Source organism: Rhamphochromis longiceps, linkage group LG14 (genome assembly GCF_057381845.1).
Source record: "Rhamphochromis longiceps isolate RC_006_pf linkage group LG14, R_longiceps_female_GT1.1, whole genome shotgun sequence".
Lineage (NCBI taxonomy): Eukaryota > Metazoa > Chordata > Actinopteri > Cichliformes > Cichlidae > Rhamphochromis > Rhamphochromis longiceps.
The window spans coordinates 35,842,434-35,863,632 of record NC_140570.1 but is presented as its reverse complement, the minus strand read 5'-3'; the positions used below and the strand labels follow the sequence as shown (position 1 = coordinate 35,863,632).

Below are 21,199 nucleotides of genomic sequence, written 5' to 3'. Positions count from 1 at the left end.
GTGGTTGAATAATCTGTTTTTTTTTTTAATAAGTATATGGATTCATAAAAACTACACAAACAGGAACCCAAACTGAAGTTACTTTAATTATATGTACATTACCACAAACCACACTGTCCCACTATTTATCCGTATTTGTTGAAAGTTCACAGCAGATGGACTAACCCACAGTCACATTTCATATATTTTTTTCTGGATTAGAGACAAAACTGAAAAGAACAAAATTTTGTAGCGTTTTGTTTTCAACAGCTTAAGCTCCATTATTCTTTCATTTATTTATTTATTTGGCACAGACGCAGAGATGGGATATCCGCAGTCAGTCAGGCCTCACAGCTTTGCCTCTGTATCTATCAGTGGTGTATACAAGTAAGCAGCATCGTCCTCCTCATAGATGATGGTGACCGTCTCACCAGCATCAGACACTGCTCCGTTGGTCTGCATGTACGCCTGAGAAACAAAGAGACAAAAAATTATTTCAGTTAAATGAAAACTTAAATGACTTCAAGTGATATATTGGAAGACAGCTACAGCTGCCAGTCTGAACTTCATTCCAATAAATACCCTCTCCAGTAACTGCAGTCGCTCTTCATTCAGCAGATTGCTTTGTCTCAGCTGGCTGACCGTGTTCTCCAGTCCAACGAGTTTTTCCAGGTGTCTTCGGTGCCGCTGCTGCAGCACTTTGACCTTTTTCTGTAGCTCACACACAATTCCCTCCAGCTGCTCCTTACTCAAACTGTTCTTGTGGTAGCTGATGATGTAATAAAAATAGAGAGTCTAAAAACCATAATACTGCAAAGGGATATAAGAAAGACTCTTTCATTGAATGAAAAAAAAGAAATTTAAATTAAGCATCAGAACTCACCAGTGCTCCTCGAGCTGGTAATCTTGCTCTGTATCGTCGTCCTCCGACTTGCCTTCATCTCCCTCTCCTCCTTCAGAATCCAGTCTTTCCAAAGTGAGGACCAGGGATGTGGGGGGAGGTGCTGCGTGTTTGGACACTATAGGCAGAGTGGATGTGATGGGTGTGGAGCTCAGAGCCGATGATAGTACCGTTTCTGGTGAAAAGGTAAACTGGGTAAAGGTGTCTTTGGGTAAAACATTCGGTATCGTCTCGAAGTAGGCAATGACTTGAGTTTCATGGTTGCCGTCGTCGCCATCTGAGAACAACTCTGTGGTATGCGTCACATCTTCAACTCCACTTAAAGCCACAGCCTCATCTGTGCACTCAAGGGTGGAGTCATTCACTACCAGCCTGTGTCCCCGAGTTAAAATGGCCGCAGTTATTTCATTCATAAGCTCATCTTGCCCTTCCCCAGCAGGACATTCAGACATAAGTACAACCTCTGTCTTCTCCCCACTGTTACTTAGATGATCTATTGTGTGTAAAACAGTTAAAGGGAAGTTTACCCCCGTTTCTAATCTGTCTACTGTTGCCAGTGAGTCTAGTTCTGGCTCAAAAGAGCAGTCAGATTCTCCAACATCACTCAGTTGCACCAAGCTGGTTTCTTCTTGTTGCGATGGATCGACAGCAATCTGATACAGGTGCACAGTGTGCACTTTGTTTTGCATGTCTGCTGTGTCAAAAACCATGGTCTTGTCATCTGATACCGATACGCTTGGATTACAGATAGTTCGAAGACGCTTTGTTTTCTTCTCGCCATCGTCTGTGGCTTTCCGTTTCTAAAAAGATAAATCAAAAAGCATAAAACAAGGTTTTATCTTAACTCTCCATGTTAAGATAGAAGCTATAAAATAATGTATTTGTTATTGTATATTCTGGTACGCAACAAAAACTTCTGTATTAGCATTCTGTATGATTCTGGTTAGTTTTGTTCAAGAAAAAACAAATGCTGTGTGACTCTAGCATAGAATCTCCACAATTACAATAACACTATTACTACTTAAAATACTGCAAGAGTTGCTCTCGAGCCTTATGAACTAAGGTAAACTGCTTAAACTAAAATCCAGGTAGGAGAATGAAACTTTCCTGTGTTTTAAAACAAGACCTCAGCATTCAGTAAAATAATTGGCGCTACTTTGCAACACTAAAAATCAAGTTTAGTTTCTTTTTGCTTTACCTCAGCCTCCTGAAACACAGTGGGCACAGCGTCTCTCTCAAGGTAACGGATCCCCCATCGCACTTTGAAGCATGAAGGTGCAAAATGTTCGTGGCAAATATACTGGTGCCGAGAGGGAGCCCAGTTCTCACGTCCCATGTTTCTCAGCCACTGCTGCAGCCTGACTGGGTCCTGAAGAGGGAACCTAGAAAACAATGAAAATTACACACGTAAAACACTGATCACGCTTCCTTCAAGTGAAATTGTTCATATTAATGTGCAACTAGAAAATAGCTTCCTAAAACTCAGTTTACATTGTGTGTGTGTCAGTGATTGGACAGTGCAAATCAGTGCATCTGATATGATCTGATCAGGTAACTGACTGACTCTGTGGACTCATCACATTTTGGCTTGCTCTGACCAACTACATCTTGCAGCAGCTTGCAGCTAGTGTAACTGTGTTCATATTTACTTTTGTTCTGAACCTGTGAACCTGTTGTAAAGTTGTGAAATCTGTGAAGTTGTTGCATGTTCTTTTAGACATTAACTGATACTGAAATTACACAGCCAAAAACAACAACAACAACAACAACAAAAAAAATAATAAATCCCCCAAAACAGCCAAGGTGTTAGGCAATATTCTTGAGGTACTCTTATTATTGCTGAAAAGTTTATTTTATTCGTAGGATGTTTCATCTTTTGAATCTTTACTTGCATGCTATAGCGACTTACACAATCTAGCGGTGGGCAGATTGATACTTTAACAGACATGCCAGCACATGTTGCCCCTCCCCCCTCCTGCTGCCATGTTTTGTTATTGTAAAGTCACGTGACCCAGACTGAGTAGACACGTGTAGGCTGTAGTGAGTGAGGCAGAGGAGCATCCTGTGGAGGTATTTTATGGCTGTAACTAAATATACTGCAAATATCCGTGTAGGAATTAATAAAGACCCAGACGAACATCATCATGGTGTGGTAAAAGTGATGTTTCAGTATCTTTGTGTCAGATATTTTTCAAAGTTTTCTTGGTCATCACAGATGTTACCAGAAGACTGATTACCATGGCAATGATATATATGAAATACTTTATTGGAACTTAACAAATGAAGTATGAACTAACTACGATAATAATGTAGTAATACCGTTTGTGTCAACTGTCAAGGCATTATTCACATATACAGCACAGTAGAAACCAACACAAAGTGCTTTCCAAGCAGGCACATTCAAACTCTCCAGAATAAAATAAAATAAAATGTTTCAAAACAGGTGAAGCATTTTGAGATGTGTGTTTTTAGTCTAAAGGGCTTCTTTTCTTTTAGTCTGGACTTCTTCTCATCCGAGAAGCTTCTTCGGTTCTGAACTGAAGCAACTCAAAGAAGTCCGGACTTTTTTCTTTCCAAGCTCCTTTAGACTACGATGACCTGGATGACTGAGAACCTTCACAGACGTGTGTTTTAACTTAACTACTTAATTAATTAAAAATATAAGGTGTAAAAAAATAAAATAAAATTAGCTGTCAAAGTATTCAGATTAAGCATATTGATCCACTGCTGTCCTCTACATAAGCTGCCTTTATAAGTTAAAAGTATCGTTGATACTGGCTGCAATATCGTACAATGGTTCTGCAGCTCTAGGAGTGCATCAGCTTAAAGATAAGGATGACACATCACTATTTCTGCCTGCTCTTCTGCACAACTTGTCAATATAACTTACTCACCAGAATACCTTAGAGCTACAAATCAGACAGCGTTGATATAAACAAAAATGTCTTGATTAAAAGTTTGCTTTAATCGAGACTTCACCGTGTTGACGGCCTGGCTTAAATCAAGTCAAGTGCTGTGTTGATTAAATGAAGGCTTCTTCAAAATCAGAAGTAGAAGACACAAACTTATCAAACGTATAAAAAGCGTCTCCTGTGCGGAGATTTTCTAACCTCGGTTGTTATTTTCCGTCAGTAAAAACGAGATTGTGACACTAACCCGTCGAACAGGAAAAAGTTGGAAGTTGGATTGCGCCTCTACCTGTCTCATCTGAGCATCGCGTTTAGCTGGCCTGCTAACACCGTTTTAAAACACCTGCTCACCTGTAGAAGCTTTTCCTGTTGCTGTCGCTCGCGGAGTCATTCTTGCAGTTTGGGACCGAACAATATTTTGGCATCTCGGAGCGCTACGGTAACTTCTGCTGCTGTCTTCGTGTCCCGCTGAGTTCATAACAAGGTGAAACAGGTCTGTGAAACTCGTGCTGTGTTGTAAACTCGTGGCGCCTTAGGTGACGAAGGAGGATCAGCTGTTGGGAGTCTGCGACGTCAAACGAGCGCGACCGCCACGCCCACAGGAAGCAGGCAGCTTTGCTTGAGGAGTCGCGGATGAGTTGGCAAACTGTTTGACTTTTTCTAGATGTATACATTTTAAACGTTGTTTCAGGAAATAAGCTGTTTCGTTGTTTTATGGGACTCTTTCGTTAGTAAACCCAAAAGTGATAGAATTACATAAATATACAGTACTGTGAAAAACGACGTCGTTTCTTTATATTTTGCTGGGAAAATGGGTTCAGGCTGTTATTCTTCAACACAGCCTGTTCGGCTGCTTTCTTGTCATTTCTTCAGGACTATCTCACCAGGCTTCGGAGCTCTTTTGATATTGTCTGCCGTTTGTTTCCTTCTCAGTGAAGATGGTGCATCAAACTCTGACTGTATTCATATTTCCAGCATTTTGTTTCCAAACAATGCAGACCATGACAGAGCCATGCTTTACAGATGGCTGTAGACACCCAGTGTTGCACCTTTTTCCTGAGATCCTCCGTACAGAAGAGTTTCACATTTGGATTCATTACAATAGTAAACCTGTTACCACTGATATTTAGTTCAGTTCTTGTGTGACTCTTCAGATCTTCAGTAAGCCTGGATAAGTTATTTGCTCTAGTTCCTTGGAAGCAAAATATGATGCAATTAAGAGGGGTTCAAAACTTTTGCACAGTACTGTACACTGCTCTTTCTGCTAGCTTGTCCCCATCTATTTTTTACATTTTGTTTTAAATATTAGCTAATGTATTTATAGCTAATAGCATCTCCTCCACTCTTGCTCTTTGCTACCCACGTATTGGCTTGAGTTTGGATCTGTGATTATTATTTACTTCATTTAGTCTCCAATTTAATACTCCTTGCCATCTTCCATATTTTCCATGGATATGAAATCAGAAACAAAATGAATAATTTTTGAAGAAAAAAAACTTATCAAACCTGCTGTCTTCCATTGCTTTTCCAGTCCTTTGTGATCTATACTTTCCATAGCATTCTTATTTGTAGCCTTTGCTGTTTCTGAAACATATATTAAGTATTTTATTGAAAAAAACAATCTGATCATTGTAATTAAACAAAACAAGGTAATATATTTGAAGCTTGTTGAAACTGCAAAGCTGCAAGCTTAGACTATTAGCTGACGTAAATAAAGATATAGGCATGTTTCTAAAATCACTGGACTGGCTTTTTTATTCAATATTTTTCTCCAAACATTACACAGAATCTTTAAATGATACAGTTATATACATACACATCAGTGTATTTCTTTATCTAAAAAGTTGAGGGCCACTGGACAATGCAGCTGTGCGTTTCAAGACAGGATTGCATTTCTGATGTTTGTGTACTGAAGAAATTCACATACGGGGTTAATAAGTCACTGGTAATTGAACATGTATTGGAGACTGCCAACAGTGTTTGCTTTACAAGCTAGTTTGGAGAGAGTGGACTGTGCGGGAACCGCTGGGTCAGTGGCACAATGACGACCGAGGAGATGAACACATGGAGAGCAGCAGTATCTTCCTTACTGGGAAGCAGTGCACGTGACCGAACCAGCTAAATACACCACTAATGGCAAACAGCACCTTTCAGTGTGCACCCAGAGACTTAATATCTGTTTTTTAGACTGGAATCATACATGTAATAAGATTTTGGATTTGTGAGAAATAAACCGACATACTGCAGAGTGGTTTGAGAAACACTGATAGACATGCTGCTTTTCAACCAGTTTCCAAAGCTCTAATCTCTGTGTATGCAGGCCAACAGTATACAATGCTAGGTTTCAGAGTCACAAGATGCACCTTGCAAAAACTGAACAATCATTTTCATTACAGATCTTTGGTAAATACCAGCTATATGATGCCGTCTGAGGAGCTCACATATTTAGAAACAAAGCAGCTTGAAGGAAACTCGTCAGAAAATGTTGTGGTTGTTTTTGTACCCACTGATGGAACACAAAAGCAGGCAAAGGGACAACGGAAATTGTAATTTTTCAGTTTTAGCCGGTAATGTGAAGGAGTATATCCAGGCCTGGACTGGGCTGGTCTAAGTGATCTCTTCCCATCCGAACTAAACCACACACTTTATGCGTACAACTAGCTGAAGTTTTTTAGGGAGAGGGATCCCTTAGGCTAAGCATGAACAACAGCATGTCCGAGCGCTGGAAGGAACGAGGTGGCTGGGATGGTTCGGATCCGATGAGAGGTCATCAGTGTCACAGACAGATTAGATGGGTCTCTACATCATCCCCAACTGCATTAGCGTGTTGGCATATGCCATGGGCTTGACATTCGGATGAGGCTGTAAAAGGAGATGAGAATTAGATTCCAATTTAAGAAGATTTTTAAAACTCTTAAGACACTACTAGCTAAACTTTTAGCAGTTAATAGTAGTTTAATGTTTTCGGCTTTATTCCACTTGGTTAGGATAATATATGACTCCACTGCTCATCTCAGGGTGTTATGATTTCTAATGCATCATTTTCACAAATTGTCAGATTACTTATAAATTAGGAATAGGGAAAAAAATGGCCTAAACATGAGGGAGAAGTTCATCTCAGTAGTCCAGCAGATGTCACTGTGCATTAAGCTAACCACATATTCAAAATTTGTATAGTGATGATCTTCATTAAAATATCCACTTAAGTGATATAATATCAATGTTGTTTCTAGGTTTCTTATGTTTAAAATTTTTGTTAATGAGAATGAAGTACTTTTAAGTTTTTGTTACACTTCAACCACTTTTCCATTAGCGCAATTCAATCCCTGTTTCATGTAGAAACATCTGAGATATCGCTTCTTTTAATTAAGGACCTGAAAGTGATGTACCTTACTGACTAAACCTCAACATGCACTTTATGTATTACGGGTAAATTTTTAATCTTTTAGGAGACACTGCCTGCACTGTTTTATTTATTAAATAACTATTTATTTCTATATCATCATCATCATTATTATTATATTATATTGATTTTATTAAACTCAAGATAACAGGACACTAACCACAGCTGTGAACTGGTGAAATTCTGGTTTGAGGTCTGATCCCCTGAGGTGGATATATGCTCCTTTGTTTCCCATCTGATCACTGAGGGGAAAAAAAGGAGAATACAACAGTTAAAATGTGCCACTTTTTTAACAGTCAACACTTAAGTTAGGTAACTTGATTACTTACCAGTAGTTGGGTGCTGAGAACACGGTGATGCACTTCCCTGAGTGAGTGACCTCGTACCCCTCAGCTTTGACCTCATGACTACGCACAATGAAATCCAGCTTGTTCTGCTCCAGGAAGCGCTCCGTCACATCGGGCCCAAACTGGCAACTCACCCCTCGCTTACTGATCGACCGGCCATTCTGTGTAAGAGGGAGAGAGAGACACAAACTATAAAGCAGGTACTGCCACAAATTGCATCCAGATCTGTAGGAAGCACTGAATTATGCTTCAGTATAAACCTGTGGGTGAGAACTCACCTGTGGCTGTGGATCTGACCAGAGGAGGTCACACATAGGACCTGTGAACGCATGGGGAAAAGTGTTAAATTATACTTGTCATCCCTTTTAAAGGATATTTCTTATAGCAATTTAAACTGATAATGACTTAAGAGTCTGGCCCCACCTGAGTCTGGAGGCTGTCTATTCCTGTCAATCTTCCTTAAGTCTTCCAATGTGACACCATCTTCACTGAACAGCCCACCGTGCATAACCTGACATGGAGAATTTAATTAGAACTGTGAGTACAGCAATAAAAACACATGAAACATTGTGCAAGAAAAGTGATGAATACAAAAAAATAGTAATCAGTAAGTTATCTTAACAACACATACTATTTCAGAAGCATAACTGAGGTGACAGAAATTACATACATTAGCATACTCCTATATACTTTATATCTCATCATTTTGAATTAACTTCCACTTAAATGACAACCATAAGAATTAAATCCATACATATTCACACCTTAAGCACAAATAAATTACTCGCCAGTGTCACCTTTTAGTTCACATTCTCAAAGCTTACCAGTACTTTATTGTTGATACACTGTGCAAGAGGAAGCCACTGGAAGACCTCGCTGAAAAGCTGAAACATCTGGGCTGTGTACTTGGCTTTGACCTCCCCTTCAAATCCATACATCTGGTTCATGTTGTCCGTCTCATGGTTACCTGCAGATTTAAAAGTGGTTACTGCGGATTACACAGGACACTTAAATATTTTAATCAGTCATTACTATGGAGGATCAATTATCCAGCAAATGACTTCTGGGTATCGCTCTTTAGAAGAGTTGTTTGCGATTACCTTCTGCAGAATTTAAACTTTCACCACTAGGTGACAGCATTTCACCCCCTATTTAACAACTTCTGCCATTCACCACATTGCTGCTATGAACTAGAATTTACTCCCAGTTTCTTGTGTGGTTAAATAAATGTTGCACTGACATGTTGCACCATCTAATGGTACAAATTTGTGTGGTTAGTGGTCTGTATTCCATTAAAGTAAAACATGAACCTTTCTTGTTTAGTTGACTATTCTTCAAAACAATATTTACAATATTTATATTTACAATACATAGACTATTTGAACATAATGCCATAGCAGTTGTTGTTTGATATTCTATCAATATGTTCAGTTAATCATGAAAGGTGTTAAATTACTGATAAATTATAGGACTTTGCAGTAGATGCCTTTAAACCCAATGCCAACAGAGATATGTAGTTATCATGATGTACAATATCGCACGTTACAGCAGCCTGAGATCCATGCACAACACTCTTGAGCGCTCTCACCTCTAAGCAAGTGGAAGTTGTTGGGGTAGAGCAGCTTGAAGCCAAAAAGGGTAAGAATGACCTCAACAGAGAAAGAGCCACGATCCACAAAGTCACCATTGAACAGCTGAATGCTGTGGTTAAGCATTATGACGCACAAGTTCTGGACAAGTTTGTGGCATCTGACTGTTACAATTTTAGACACAGAAAAGTACTCCAGTGAACACAAATTTAAAACCAATGTGTGTGAGCGTCAGCAAAAACAAAGGATACATAAGGGTTGGTGTCAGAAGGTAAGCCGTTCAACTTGAAGATGTTGAGGAGATCGTAGTATTGGCCATGAGTGTCCCCACAAATAGTTATTTTTTCTGTCTGTGACAAAGAGAAACAGAACATCTTTAACAAAGAATGGAGAACTTTAAAAAATGGCCATGTACAATCATCTACTACCTGTACTCCCATTATGGGTTTTGTTAGTGTTAGCACTTATAAAATATGACCACGCTCTAATTTTGTACTCATTACTTGTGAACTAAAAAACTTCACTTCATTCTTGAGTATATGAAGAAAAATCCTCACCTCTTTTAACGTGATTTCAACAAGACTTGGCAGTTTTGACAGAACATCTTTAACTTGCACCAAAATCTGGGAAAAAAAGAAATACATACATACATACCAGTTTAATTTGAAGCATACACATATTTCCATTTCCTTGTCTTACTCTACTATATGTCATATAAATAACTATGGTTACCTGATAAGCACACTTTCTGTGCAGTTTCTTCTGATCTTTGAACCAATCCATCATCTCTTTCATGAACTTCAATGTTACCTTCCCGTCTTCAAGTTTTGGGCCTGTATAGTCATCCTCAATCGCTGCACAGTCAAGATTAATATGGTTCACATCACATCTTTCACCTTATTACCTTCTGAATTAAATATTATTATATGACACTAATGTATATTCCTCAAATAAGAAAGCAAACATACTCATGTTTTCAATGTCCAAAGAGTCAACAACAGATTTCTTTGTCTCGTCGCTGGCAATGGCTCTCTCAAAAGCCTTCTGTTTCACAATCTTGTTACATTCTTGATACTTCATCCTTGCATCCTTGTCATTCGGTCGAACCCTCACTACCTATTATCAGGACAGAGACATGAAATAAACACCCTGGTTAACCTTTAACTGGCATTAAAGCATACATAGGGACAAGGACTTTGTATAGATGCAAAGCTGAGAATATAAATAGAAACAGAAACATAAAGGATCAAATCTCTCAATTAACATACGTAAAATGAAAAATGGTTTTAGTCACATGATGTTCTGTCCCATATCTCTTAAGAGTTATACACATTTAAATCTAGCCCCAACCCTTCTTTGCTTACAGAAGCGTTGAATATGCTTTTTGAAATATCATGGTTAGTGGTCTGGTTTGTGCAATAAACTAGAGACTAAGACAGAACTTCAGAGATCCCTAAGGTCTATCGTTATATTTAAATTATATTGCTTATTATGAGGAAGGCACAAACCCCATTAACTGTGGTATGAGAGCCTTCAAACTGGATCTAATTGGCATCATGACAGGATTACAGGATAATCCCCACTTTGTGCTGTTAAGGCAACACAAAGAGCCTAACTGGTGGTGACAGAGCAACAGATGGAAGTGGAGAGCTCTGTACTTTGTTCTATTCAAGGTTAGACTGGATGGCAAGTGTACATGATGTGTCTTCTAATAATAAAAAATGCTATTGCTTCTTACCGTTTCGTAGTCTTTTAGTGCAGCTTTAAATTTGCCCAGTGCCATGTTGGAGGTGGCACGGCGGTAATATCCCTTAATGTAGTTTTTGTCTACTTCCAGGGCCTTTGTGGCATCCGCCAGGGCATAACCATAGCACTCTGTGCGTAGGTATGCCAGGCTTCGGTTGCTGTAGTATATGGCATTGGATGGATTGAGTTCCAAGGCTTCTGAGTAGTACTTGATTGCATTTTCATAGTCTTTTTCTGAATAAGGAAAAGAAAAAACAAAGTTGGAGTTTAACTGGACCTTGATCATACACTCAAACATAACGTAATGAGTTACCCACTAGTGAAAGAAATTGTAAAAACTACAATGGTGTGTGTTTAGCAGTGTATATCACTGCCATGATACATGGTTTTCTTAATCATAGGACTGTTGAATTATAGCAAAAATAAATTGTTGATCATTTTGGTCAATCACGATTATTTAACATAACTATTTATACACACAGACACACACACAAACATAATATATACACATATATATTTAATGGGTTTATTTTGAAGGGCATAAACTATATGCAGACCAGTCACCAAACATATTAAGAATTATTTTTTTTTAAATTCAGCATTGTTTATGAAGAAATCATATCCCCACCTTTACAAACAGACAACAAACTAAAGCAGGTTTTACAAGTTTTGCAATATATACAACTAAGAAAATAAAACTGCCAAAACGTACTAGTTCTAGACCATATTTGCTTTCTAATGTGTGCCATATATTTCTTTTGTTTATATATATCCCTCTTGATTGTATATATTTCTCCTGTTGGCTATTTATTCCTGCTATCTACCATTTATATTTCATTCCAGCACAGTTGGTGTGGAGCACCCACAATTTCATTGTACATGTAAAATGACAATTCTATTCTAGAATCTGACACCAGGAAAAAATGTGTCTTATATTAGGAAAGTAATGGGACTGCAACCCCGGGGAGTGCATGTCTAACATGGTTATATGAATTATAAAGCAGAAAAATACCACCCCGTCCCTCACATAACAGTCTTTTCTTTGCACCTACCGGTACTCTGACTCATCAGTATCAACCCCGCAGAAGTTTCCCAATTAACCAGCGACAGACAGACCTGTCGTGGGCGTGAAAAATACATCCTGGACAATGTACTTAATACAAAATGTGAATGACGGCTGATAACCTCATATGCATGTTTCACAGATCACCACTGTGTCCAAGCTGGATTTTATATGCTTTGATTTACTAAGGAATCTACCTAAATGAACTAGAAACCCTAGCGCCGGTTGCTTAACAGACACTTTCATTATCTATGTGTTTTGAATGGGGGCGCAACGTGACTACCACGTTTCAATGCTAATCGTACGATATTAAAAGCGCCTCTTCAGTGACTTGAAATCTAATTGCATTTCAGATAAACGAATAAGAGTTGAGTTGCATTGAAGATTTCGTAACTGCTGCCATGAGTTTAGGGAGCTCTGCCTCGCTGCTCTTCCTGTTCAAGCAGCCGCCGGCTAACAGAAAATTCTAGTTCTATGTGAACCTCACCTTAAACTACAATATTAACCCGCTGCGGCGGCTAAATGGAAACAAATCAGTGACTGTTAAACACAGCGCATGGTCATAAACCGTATAACTTCGAGACATTGGATAAATAGGGAAGTTGGTGGTGTAATATACACGACACGAGTGACGGCATGGGTTAACGTCGGTGCTGTCGCTGCTGAGTGTAGTGGCTACTAGCTAGCTGCTGTTACCCATCAGTGCCGCGGATCCCAATGAATGGGGTTTACCATTAGCATGCTCTCTGAGCAACACTAGCTTAGTATTTGCGACCGGCTTTGCTTGAGGTGTACTGCAACACAATCACGCCGCTGCTAACCAATGGTCACAGTGTCAAATTATAAAAAAAATACTGAAAAAACACACTGACTTGACAGGTTTTAGAAATTACCTTTAAAGTACTTATTCGCCTTCTCCTTGAGTAGCTCGGCATCGTTACCTCCCTCCGCCATCTTCTTCTCACTGCCGTTTTCCGATATGTGCGCCATTGGGATGGACTGTCGTAAAGGTCGCAAAGTTAGGTGTAGTTTTTACCATTTGTCATATTGAAAGTAATTTTACGGGGTGATCATACGTGCGACATTACGAAACTACAACATGTAACCCTTGCACACTGTTCGGGTCAAAGTTAATAACATTGATGTTATACCCAATTTCAGATCCACCAATGTGGGTTAAATTATTTCTGGAATAAATAATTCTGGATTTATTATGAGTTACATGTGTATTTCTATGGGATAGTGGTGACAAGTGGTAGAGCTTGACACTGTCATGAGCGATATCTGTGTTCTCATCACATTTGCCCAGGTTTCTGCAGGGACAGACACCATCTGGTTTGACTGATCGTGGAAGAATTTCTAAACAGTAAAATACTAAAACAGCATAGCCGTTATCATATATGGTGCACCCAAGGAACCGAGCTGAGAGGGTGCCAGGAGATCTGAAACAGGTTAGCATAGTGGTGGAGTGGTTAGTGCTGTCCTTAGTTAAGAAGGCTTCTGGTTCAAATCCTGGCAGGGGGCTCGTTGTGTGTAGTTTGCATGTTTGACTCACTCTAAAGTACCTGTAGTGATTTCCTCTTAGTACTCTGTCTTTCTGCCAGGGTCCGAAGACATGCATGTTATAAGTGCATTATAAATATGTAAGTGCTATATATATTTGTGCTTTGCAAATGAAAGCAAAAATACCCACAATTTAAAAGATCCCAATAACAACCAAATTAGATTCCAATTATTCTGATTTATCTGAAATTAATATAATTTAGAGTCAGCTGAGAATCCAATAAAAATCAAAAGAGGAACTTGTGGGGTTATAAGATTAGTTACCTGAGCAGTGATTTCAGTGAGTGTGGAAAACACATGCAAATCCCATACACACATGGTTTCCTACCACTGCTTTAGACTAGTTTGCAATAAGCACGTTTTGTGCTTTGAGTGCCTAAAAAAGTAAATGCATTTCTTTGTTACATTAATATTTTGCTAGTTGGGTTTTTTGTGTTTTTCAGTGTCCACTAATAACTTCCTTTGGTGTCCTATCAGTAAATAGTGAAAGTATGGTTTTGTAATTGAGGTTCACATCCGTGATAAAAAATAAATAAATAAAAAGCCCCTCTAGTGTTTGTTCTCCCTTCTACAGTATTTAAAGTAGGATTTGGTAGCTGGGGAAACTGTGAGAGAATAGTCACCTGGAAATAAGTCGCATAGTGAATTGTTTTGTCAATTCAAGGAGATTTTTATATGTGTGCAGGCTGTGATCAGCTGTCTTGTGCTGCTACTCCAGTATTCCCTTAAAAAATAATGAGATAATCAGATGTTACATAAGCTGTCACAGATTCTTTTCATCCTTTAGACACTTTAAAGCTAATGTGACAGGTAGAATTCCCCTGAGTGAATGTAATCAGTATCATCACCTTCTATTTAAATTGGTTTGCTACCCTCAGTGTAACCTAAATTTCACCATGAACTTTAGGCAAGCAAAATTTGGCTTCAATTTGTTTTCCAAAATGTTGTGCAAAAGCAAAATTTCCGCAGTAATGTATAGATTCAATATCCAATAACTGATTTAAAAAACAAAACAAACAACAACTCTAAAATAAATGAGGATTTTATGCTTTAAGTTTCCCCTTTAAAAGATCTACTTCCTGGACAATCCTTACCTTTGAAAATAACCCTTTCTCACTCTCCCTTCCTCTCTTTCTTACATATTTCTCAATTTCTGAGTTTCACATATTAAAGTTAATTCTGCATCTGTATTTAACTCAGCTGAGACACATTATGTAACAAACTGCACATAAACTGTGTGTTTGCTGATATTGGTTCAGCTCTTCATTTGACTTGCAAATCTAATTTCAATGTCAAATTGTATCCACGTTTGAGTTATTTTAGGTTATCAGCCAGCAGGGGTCAGTAAATACATTCACTGATATAGACATAAAACCGGTTTGTTTTGTAGGCAGCCTTAAGCCTCGCGTGAGGTTAACCATTGAAATTTTAAGATGATGAGTAATTTGTTTCAAAAGAATAATTAGTAAAAGACTGACTTAATGATTCATATGTGGGACAATTTGCCGTGGTCTGTCTGGATTAACTGCTTTAAATACCCTGTCTTTAAATATGCACCTGACTGAGCTACAGAAAATTCCCCATTTAATAAATTGTTGGCTCAATAACAAAAAAGTACAGCCTCTGGCACAGTTACTTTGTTTATGTTACATATGCCTCCAGGCTATGTGGGGTTTACATTTCTCTCTGTCACTGTTGTATGCACGCAACAAGACACACTAATGAGGGGACAAGGCACAGGTGCATAGCTCCACAATGTTTTCACTCACACATGACATCTGATGCACCTCAGTCTCATATAATTGGCTTGTAAAATGTCACATGAACCTAAATTTAAATAGAAACACCTTTCCTTTTCTAGTAGCAATGTACATAGTCACATATGTCTTGTGTACCAGAACATCAGCCCTTTCAGATATAGCTTTGCAGTTTGGTGTATTTGGGTTTTAACTGGTTAGGGTTAGAAGTTCAACAGAACTTGACATGGTGAAGAAAAGCATATGACACAGAGTATACAACCCAGTCCAGTCTGTTGCAGTGACTCACAAGCGACATCCCACCATGAAGAATAAGAGGCCAAGTACTTGGGTGACTCACTGTCCGTGACCTCTACCATACACTTACTAACCTCAGTGTGAGTTCACTTTCTCTTAGAAGATTACCAATGACTCGCCCGCCTTTCTGAGCCATGGCGTGTCTGTGATGGTTTTACTAGTAGCGCTTCAGGGATGGAAAAAAAATATATAAAAAAAAAAACACGTCAAGATTGACTGAGAATGAGCTGACGTTATAGCGTCAGCCACACATGAGAGTAAACGCAGACAGTGAGTGGGAGAGACAGTGTGGGAGGGAGAGAGGTAGAGAAAGTCTGGCTTGGTGGGAGGAGGGAAGAGGGAAATTGCTGTCCTCTCGGGTGCACGATGCATGGGCGTTTTGGTGGTGGGGGGGTCCTGAGAAAGTTAAAACAAACACAAACGGAGGAGCACAGAGATATACGAGCAACCAGAGACAGACACTGATGAAGGTCAGTGGGAATGTGAGTGACATTCCAGGTCCACAAGCCAATAAATGATGAGGTCTCAGAGTGCTTGGAGTATATTGTTACATAGGCTTGTTCCAGACCTTCTTAGTATTTATTGTTTTGTAGCGCATAGTAGTAGCGATTGTGTGATTGTGCCCTACCCCCCAACTCTTTTACTATATCCCTTTAACCATCTTATCAGACCTGGCGAGTATTATGTATAAGTTGAGACAACAACAGTTTCTTCTGCTCTACTCTGTGAAAATAATTCACTAATGAGCGCTTGACTTCAGGGAGTCTGTGGGGGGTCACGTTTATTTGAACCACATGTTTTTCTAGTAGGCAGGGCACAGGACTTAAAGCCAAATTGAAGATAAGTTGTGATAAAAAAAACCCCCATGAGCTTCAGTTACCATCCTAGTTCTCATTTCCGTCATGGTTAGTTTAGACATTGGCTTTGACTGTAACCTGCTGCTTTTTTCTGACAGTGTGAGTCATAAATTGCAGGGATTGCCCACATTGTACAGCAGCATTACAAAGTCTCCTGTTGATTGGTGTAGCCATCAGCTAGTGTGTCAACCAACATCCCCAAATGACAAATTGCATGTTCACTTGTGCCTCAGGAAAAGTGTTGGAAATTTTATGTAAATGGAAAAGAAACGTGATGCATACCTGCTTAAAAAACACTGCTGCTTTACCTTTCCACATTAAAATCCTCTTCTGTTTTTCTCCTGTGTTTCTTGGACTTGTAACCACAGTGGTTAGGGTGGAGACTGAAGGAGGGTATAGAAATCGTTAGTGTTTATATTCTGTTGAGCGTCTGTTTGCATTTCTTGCAGTGCTCTTCTAAGTATAAAATACAAATTTTACCTTTCGGCTACAGTTTGAATTTTGATGACTAGAAATCCTTAAATGAGCATCTGATTTCATGTTGATGATGGTTTTTATTGCTTGTTTTATTTCTTAATTTGTAACTCTTCCATTCAAACACAGATTTTAAGTATGAAGTCATTCAAAAGGGCAAACATTTACTGGTAATTATTGTTCTTTCCTTACCTTGAAGATATATAAACACACAACGGTTGTAGCTGAGTTTATGTTTAGTTTTGATTTGTTTTTTAAGTTGTTTTTGTTGACTTTTTTTTTTTTTTATCATTTTCTGATACATAGACAAAGAAAATCTATGTTTTGTTTTGTTTTTTGCAAAAAACCCGGCCATGAAAAATGAAAACGACTAGCAGAATAAATGGAAACTCTTTAACTTTGCATCAGGATTCCATTTGCTTTATTTCTTCACTTCAGTTTTTAAAAGCTGGGTTATAAGTTTAATATCAGATTTGGTGCTACAACGAATGACAGCATATTTTCCAGTAAAACAAGCAGTTTTGTCTCATGAAACAAATACACTACAGTTAGTTGCTTTAGCTACTGAAACCACTACTCCATACCTGAGTGTAAGCCCACACACAGCCTGAGTGGAATCAGTCCTTTATGATGGAAATGTGAAGCAGACTATGGGAAGCTGTATTTTTAATGGCTATAGCTCAGCAACCCCCTCCTGTTTGACTGGCACCACAGCCTTGTTAAAGGAAATTTGGAAAATGACTGACTAAACAGATAATTTGAGTAAATAAAAACAAATTGCACAGGGAAGTGAAATCAGCTCAGATTCCTTATAAATTAGATAAAGATGAAACGTGATCTTACAGAATGAACAACGCCTTTGACATGAGCCTGACCTTTTTTGAGGCATATCTGTGGATATTATAATTAACCGCTTTGTGTTTCCTACTCCTTTTTGGTTTTCCATTTGCTTTCTCTGACAGTGGTCAAGATTTTTCCTTTCCATTGTCCTGACATCTTCAGCCCGATTCCTTTCAAAGTCAACCTCTCCCATTCACCTCAAATTTTGCCACGATTCCCTCACTTATATACTTTCTGTGTGCCCTTCTTTCGGTCTCTTTTTCTCGCTTTGAGTGTTTGATGTGTGCTGGGCACGAGAACAAGGGATCGGATACACACCCCAAACAGGAAATGAGAAATTCAAGCAAATAGGGCAATGACTCTGCGCCTCAGAGAGAAAGACAGAAGCTCATGTGGAGGAATGCAGATAGATAGAGCATAGCAGACAGCGGAGGATGTGAAATAGACATGCTGAATCAACATGCTATGAATGTTTGAGGTGAAAAGTTTGTTATAGTCTGTATGTGAGCATGAAGAAAGGCAAGGAGAGGAACATCCTCAGTAAAAAGTATTTATACACAGTGACCACCCATGACGCTGCTCTTCATTGCCTTGTGATATCAACCATCATGGTGAACTTGGCAAGTTTTCATCTAACACACGCAGGCTTTCACCTTTTTAGAGTTCATTACCAGCTCGCCCATTTCACTTGGATGTGACGCCAACTCTTTGACAGACTTACATCTTAAATCTCACAATAACCTTCTATCGTAAAGCGAGAAAGAGCAAGAGGATAATCTATCAAAGCGAGAGTGGCACGTAAGCCGAGGAGTTGTGTGACCGGCTGCACCCCTTTGATCTGGCTCTGTGGTTGTTGTTTTCACGCTAGTTAGCGGTAGTGACAGCATGTTGTGGCGGCTAGTTTATTTTACATTGCAGGCTGTGCTCCTACTGTTTATGAGCAATGAGCGACTGAGCACAGCACACATGGTCACGCTTTCCCACAGAAAGGAACCGGCATCATAAGTGACTCAGGATGTCTGGGTACACACATTCTGACCATTAGATGACTATGGGACTTGAAAGGAAAGGAAGACTTCAACAGAACTCTGCAAATAAGGTGGAAAGAGGGACAGGTTGTTGAAAAATCTGCCCCAGACTTCTTCTAATGTGGTGGAATTATCTCAAGAGACTAGAATAGCTGTAACAAACAAGCAGCGGAGCAGACAGTTAGAAGTATTCAAAACAAGCTGTAAATATCTGTCAGTAGAATAACATTACTTTGCCAACCACAGCATTATAGTGTACACACAGATGTTTGCAAATCACTAATTAGACATTGTAACTTTGCCATGACAATACCAGCTATGAGGCACAAACAAAGACCCTGAACAATATCTGAAAATATTCAGTCACACATGGGCAGGCCATCCAGGATGTTGTGGGGGAGAGTTTCCTCTTCCTGTTGCTCTTACTGTTGGACTTTCCTGTCAGTTAGCATTGACTACTGACAGCACTTTGGGAGCCTTCCAGACTCATCCCTTAACTTTACTTTTATATCTCTAGGGAGTAATTCATTACAGCAAAGTATTAGTTCACATCCTGAACTCTTGGGTGGCCAGTCAGAGGAGGCAGCATTAGATGTAGGTGCCTTTTGCACCAGATGGCCCTTTCTACCTATTTGCAGTGCAGACCAGCGGGTGTATCTAAAGGAAAATGAGGACCACACTCAGTCGTTTAGTCACATGTGTTCATCAGGTGCTGTGAACCAAAAATCCACCACAGATATCATCTTCCAATTTCTCACTGGACCTCAGTAGAATGAGTCAGACTTTATGATCTTTGCCTTTATCATCAAGTAGTCGGCCTTCCAAATTAATTTAGTCACAAATACTACTATGGAAGGCACGGTGTGTGTGAAACTCTCGGCCATTCCAGTGCATTAAGGGTGAGTCTTGATGATTCAGCAGTGCCAGAGGGGCGGGACTGTGGTGCTGATGCTAGGATAGACTGGCTTGAATTAGGGCCTTCTTTCACAGTCTGGGTTCTGTTATACCTCTCTGACAAAATGCCTTTTTCCCCCCCTGGTTGTGTGTTGAGCACGTGTGTATATGTGAGGATGCCAAAGCTGTTGTCGGGCCTGTGAGAGGAGAAATCTTGGTTGTTACAGGCTAAAAAGAAAGGACCAAACCAAAAGAACAAAAACAGAAGAAAAAGCTTTACTTAAAAAAAAGCAGCAAAATCATGTTATGGAAAACCCTTCATTAACTCCTTTAGTTATGAATTATTTTAAAAATGAAAGCATCTTTTCAACATTTCTTTTTTTTTTTTTTTACTCAGACTGGACAGGGAACGTCACCAACTGACTACTTCCATTGTTCAACACTGCCTGAACTCTGCTAGACAAGCTTTCTTATAATATTTAAGCAGTCTTCAGGAATAGTTTTCCAGGCTTCTTGAAGAACATTAAAAGCTCTTATTTTGATGTTGGCTGCCTTTTGTTCTGTTTTCTGTCTAAAGCCTTCCAGGTGATATTGCACAGTGCATCAAAATCTGACCGTACTTTTCAGCGTTCATTTCCATCCAAAAATCCCCAACACCACTAACTTAAATACAGCTTCAGACCTCCAGAGCCTCCAATGTGTTGCACCCTTTTTCTGATTTAGTCTATATAAGATGGCAATTTTAATTAAGGATTTCTAGTTTTGATTCATCGCAGTGTAAGATGCGTTGCTAATAATTTTCAGTACAATTATTGTGTCATTTCTCCCTGTTTCCCTTCCTTAAGAATGGTTTCTTGACAGCCACCATTCCCCTGAAGTCATTTCTCACGACACTCCAGCAAACAGTAGCTCAGCCGAAGGGCCATTTGTATCTCTCATGTCCTCTTTGCTGGATATTTTTTTCTTATTTTTCAAGAACATGACTTTCAGGTACTGCTTTCAGACTTCTTCTTCTGCCCTCTGCTTTTTTTTCTTTCTTTTTTTTTTTTTTTTGCCAATAGCTCTTTGGGACTCTCCCTGTTTTTTGTTGTTTTGTGTTGTTTAGCATTTTTTATAGATTGGGCAAAAGAAATGTGAACAAGTTATATGCTTTTGTGGTTGCTAGTAACAAAGTGTCTAATATAGAGTTTAAAATAGTTTCTTTGCCAAGTTGTGTGTTATGTGCAGATACAAGTCTAGTTTGAGTCTTTTTTATGATTGAATGATGCACATCATCTGGCTTAACATATCAAATAAACAGTGCTCTGAAAATAATTAGGTGCAAGAATTAGACTGAAAATGACAAAAAAAAACAAAAACGATCCTAGAGCATTACAAGAGTTCTAACCTCTGAAAAGCAAAATATAAGGAAAAAGAAACGAGGAATGGCTCAAGGCTTTTGTTCAATATTTTATATTCAACTAAGTTAATATATCTTGTTAAATTTGTACTAATTTGCAAAAATATCAAGAACAAAAATGTAATCCAAGTTCAGAATCTTGTTTAGTTATAA

General features: G+C 38.9%; 2 protein-coding genes across 2 annotated transcripts; both read right to left on the bottom strand.

The window, feature by feature from the left end:
- Nucleotides 1–67: 67 nt before the first annotated feature.
- Nucleotides 68–4,338, bottom strand: LOC146654568 (THAP domain-containing protein 5-like). The gene is made up of 5 exons (XM_085380053.1): nt 4,141–4,338; nt 2,079–2,262; nt 863–1,680; nt 562–748; nt 68–447 (listed from the first exon to the last, which is right to left on the bottom strand). Exons 1-5 carry the CDS (start codon nt 4,212–4,214, stop codon nt 328–330), a joined length of 1,383 nt encoding a protein of 460 aa, XP_085236179.1. The 5' UTR covers nt 4,215–4,338; the 3' UTR covers nt 68–327.
- Nucleotides 4,339–5,517: 1,179 nt separating this feature from the next.
- ppp5c (protein phosphatase 5, catalytic subunit) lies at nt 5,518–12,941 on the bottom strand. Its single transcript, XM_085380051.1, has 13 exons — nt 12,831–12,941; nt 10,867–11,108; nt 10,097–10,244; nt 9,861–9,982; nt 9,686–9,751; nt 9,380–9,478; nt 9,128–9,233; nt 8,364–8,506; nt 7,963–8,050; nt 7,818–7,858; nt 7,522–7,700; nt 7,353–7,434; nt 5,518–6,651 (listed from the first exon to the last, which is right to left on the bottom strand). The coding sequence occupies exons 1-13, from the start codon at nt 12,925–12,927 to the stop codon at nt 6,589–6,591; spliced, it is 1,476 nt and encodes a 491-aa protein (XP_085236177.1). The 5' UTR covers nt 12,928–12,941; the 3' UTR covers nt 5,518–6,588.
- Nucleotides 12,942–21,199: the final 8,258 nt, after the last annotated feature.

Coding starts and splice junctions, on each gene's coding strand:
- LOC146654568 (XM_085380053.1), bottom strand. CDS start 4,214: ATGCCAAAATATTGTTCGGTCCCAAACTGCAAGAATGACTCCGCGAGC. Junction 749..862: donor TACCAGCTCGAGGAGCACTG/GTGAGTTCTGAT, acceptor TTACATCATCAG/CTACCACAAGAACAGTTTGA. Junction 448..561: donor GACTGCAGTTACTGGAGAGG/GTATTTATTGGA, acceptor TTTGTTTCTCAG/GCGTACATGCAGACCAACGG.
- ppp5c (XM_085380051.1), bottom strand. CDS start 12,927: ATGGCGCACATATCGGAAAACGGCAGTGAGAAGAAGATGGCGGAGGGA. Junction 7,701..7,817: donor GGTCAGATCCACAGCCACAG/GTGAGTTCTCAC, acceptor CCTCTTACACAG/AATGGCCGGTCGATCAGTAA. Junction 6,652..7,352: donor TTCACCAGTTCACAGCTGTG/GTTAGTGTCCTG, acceptor CTCCTTTTACAG/CCTCATCCGAATGTCAAGCC.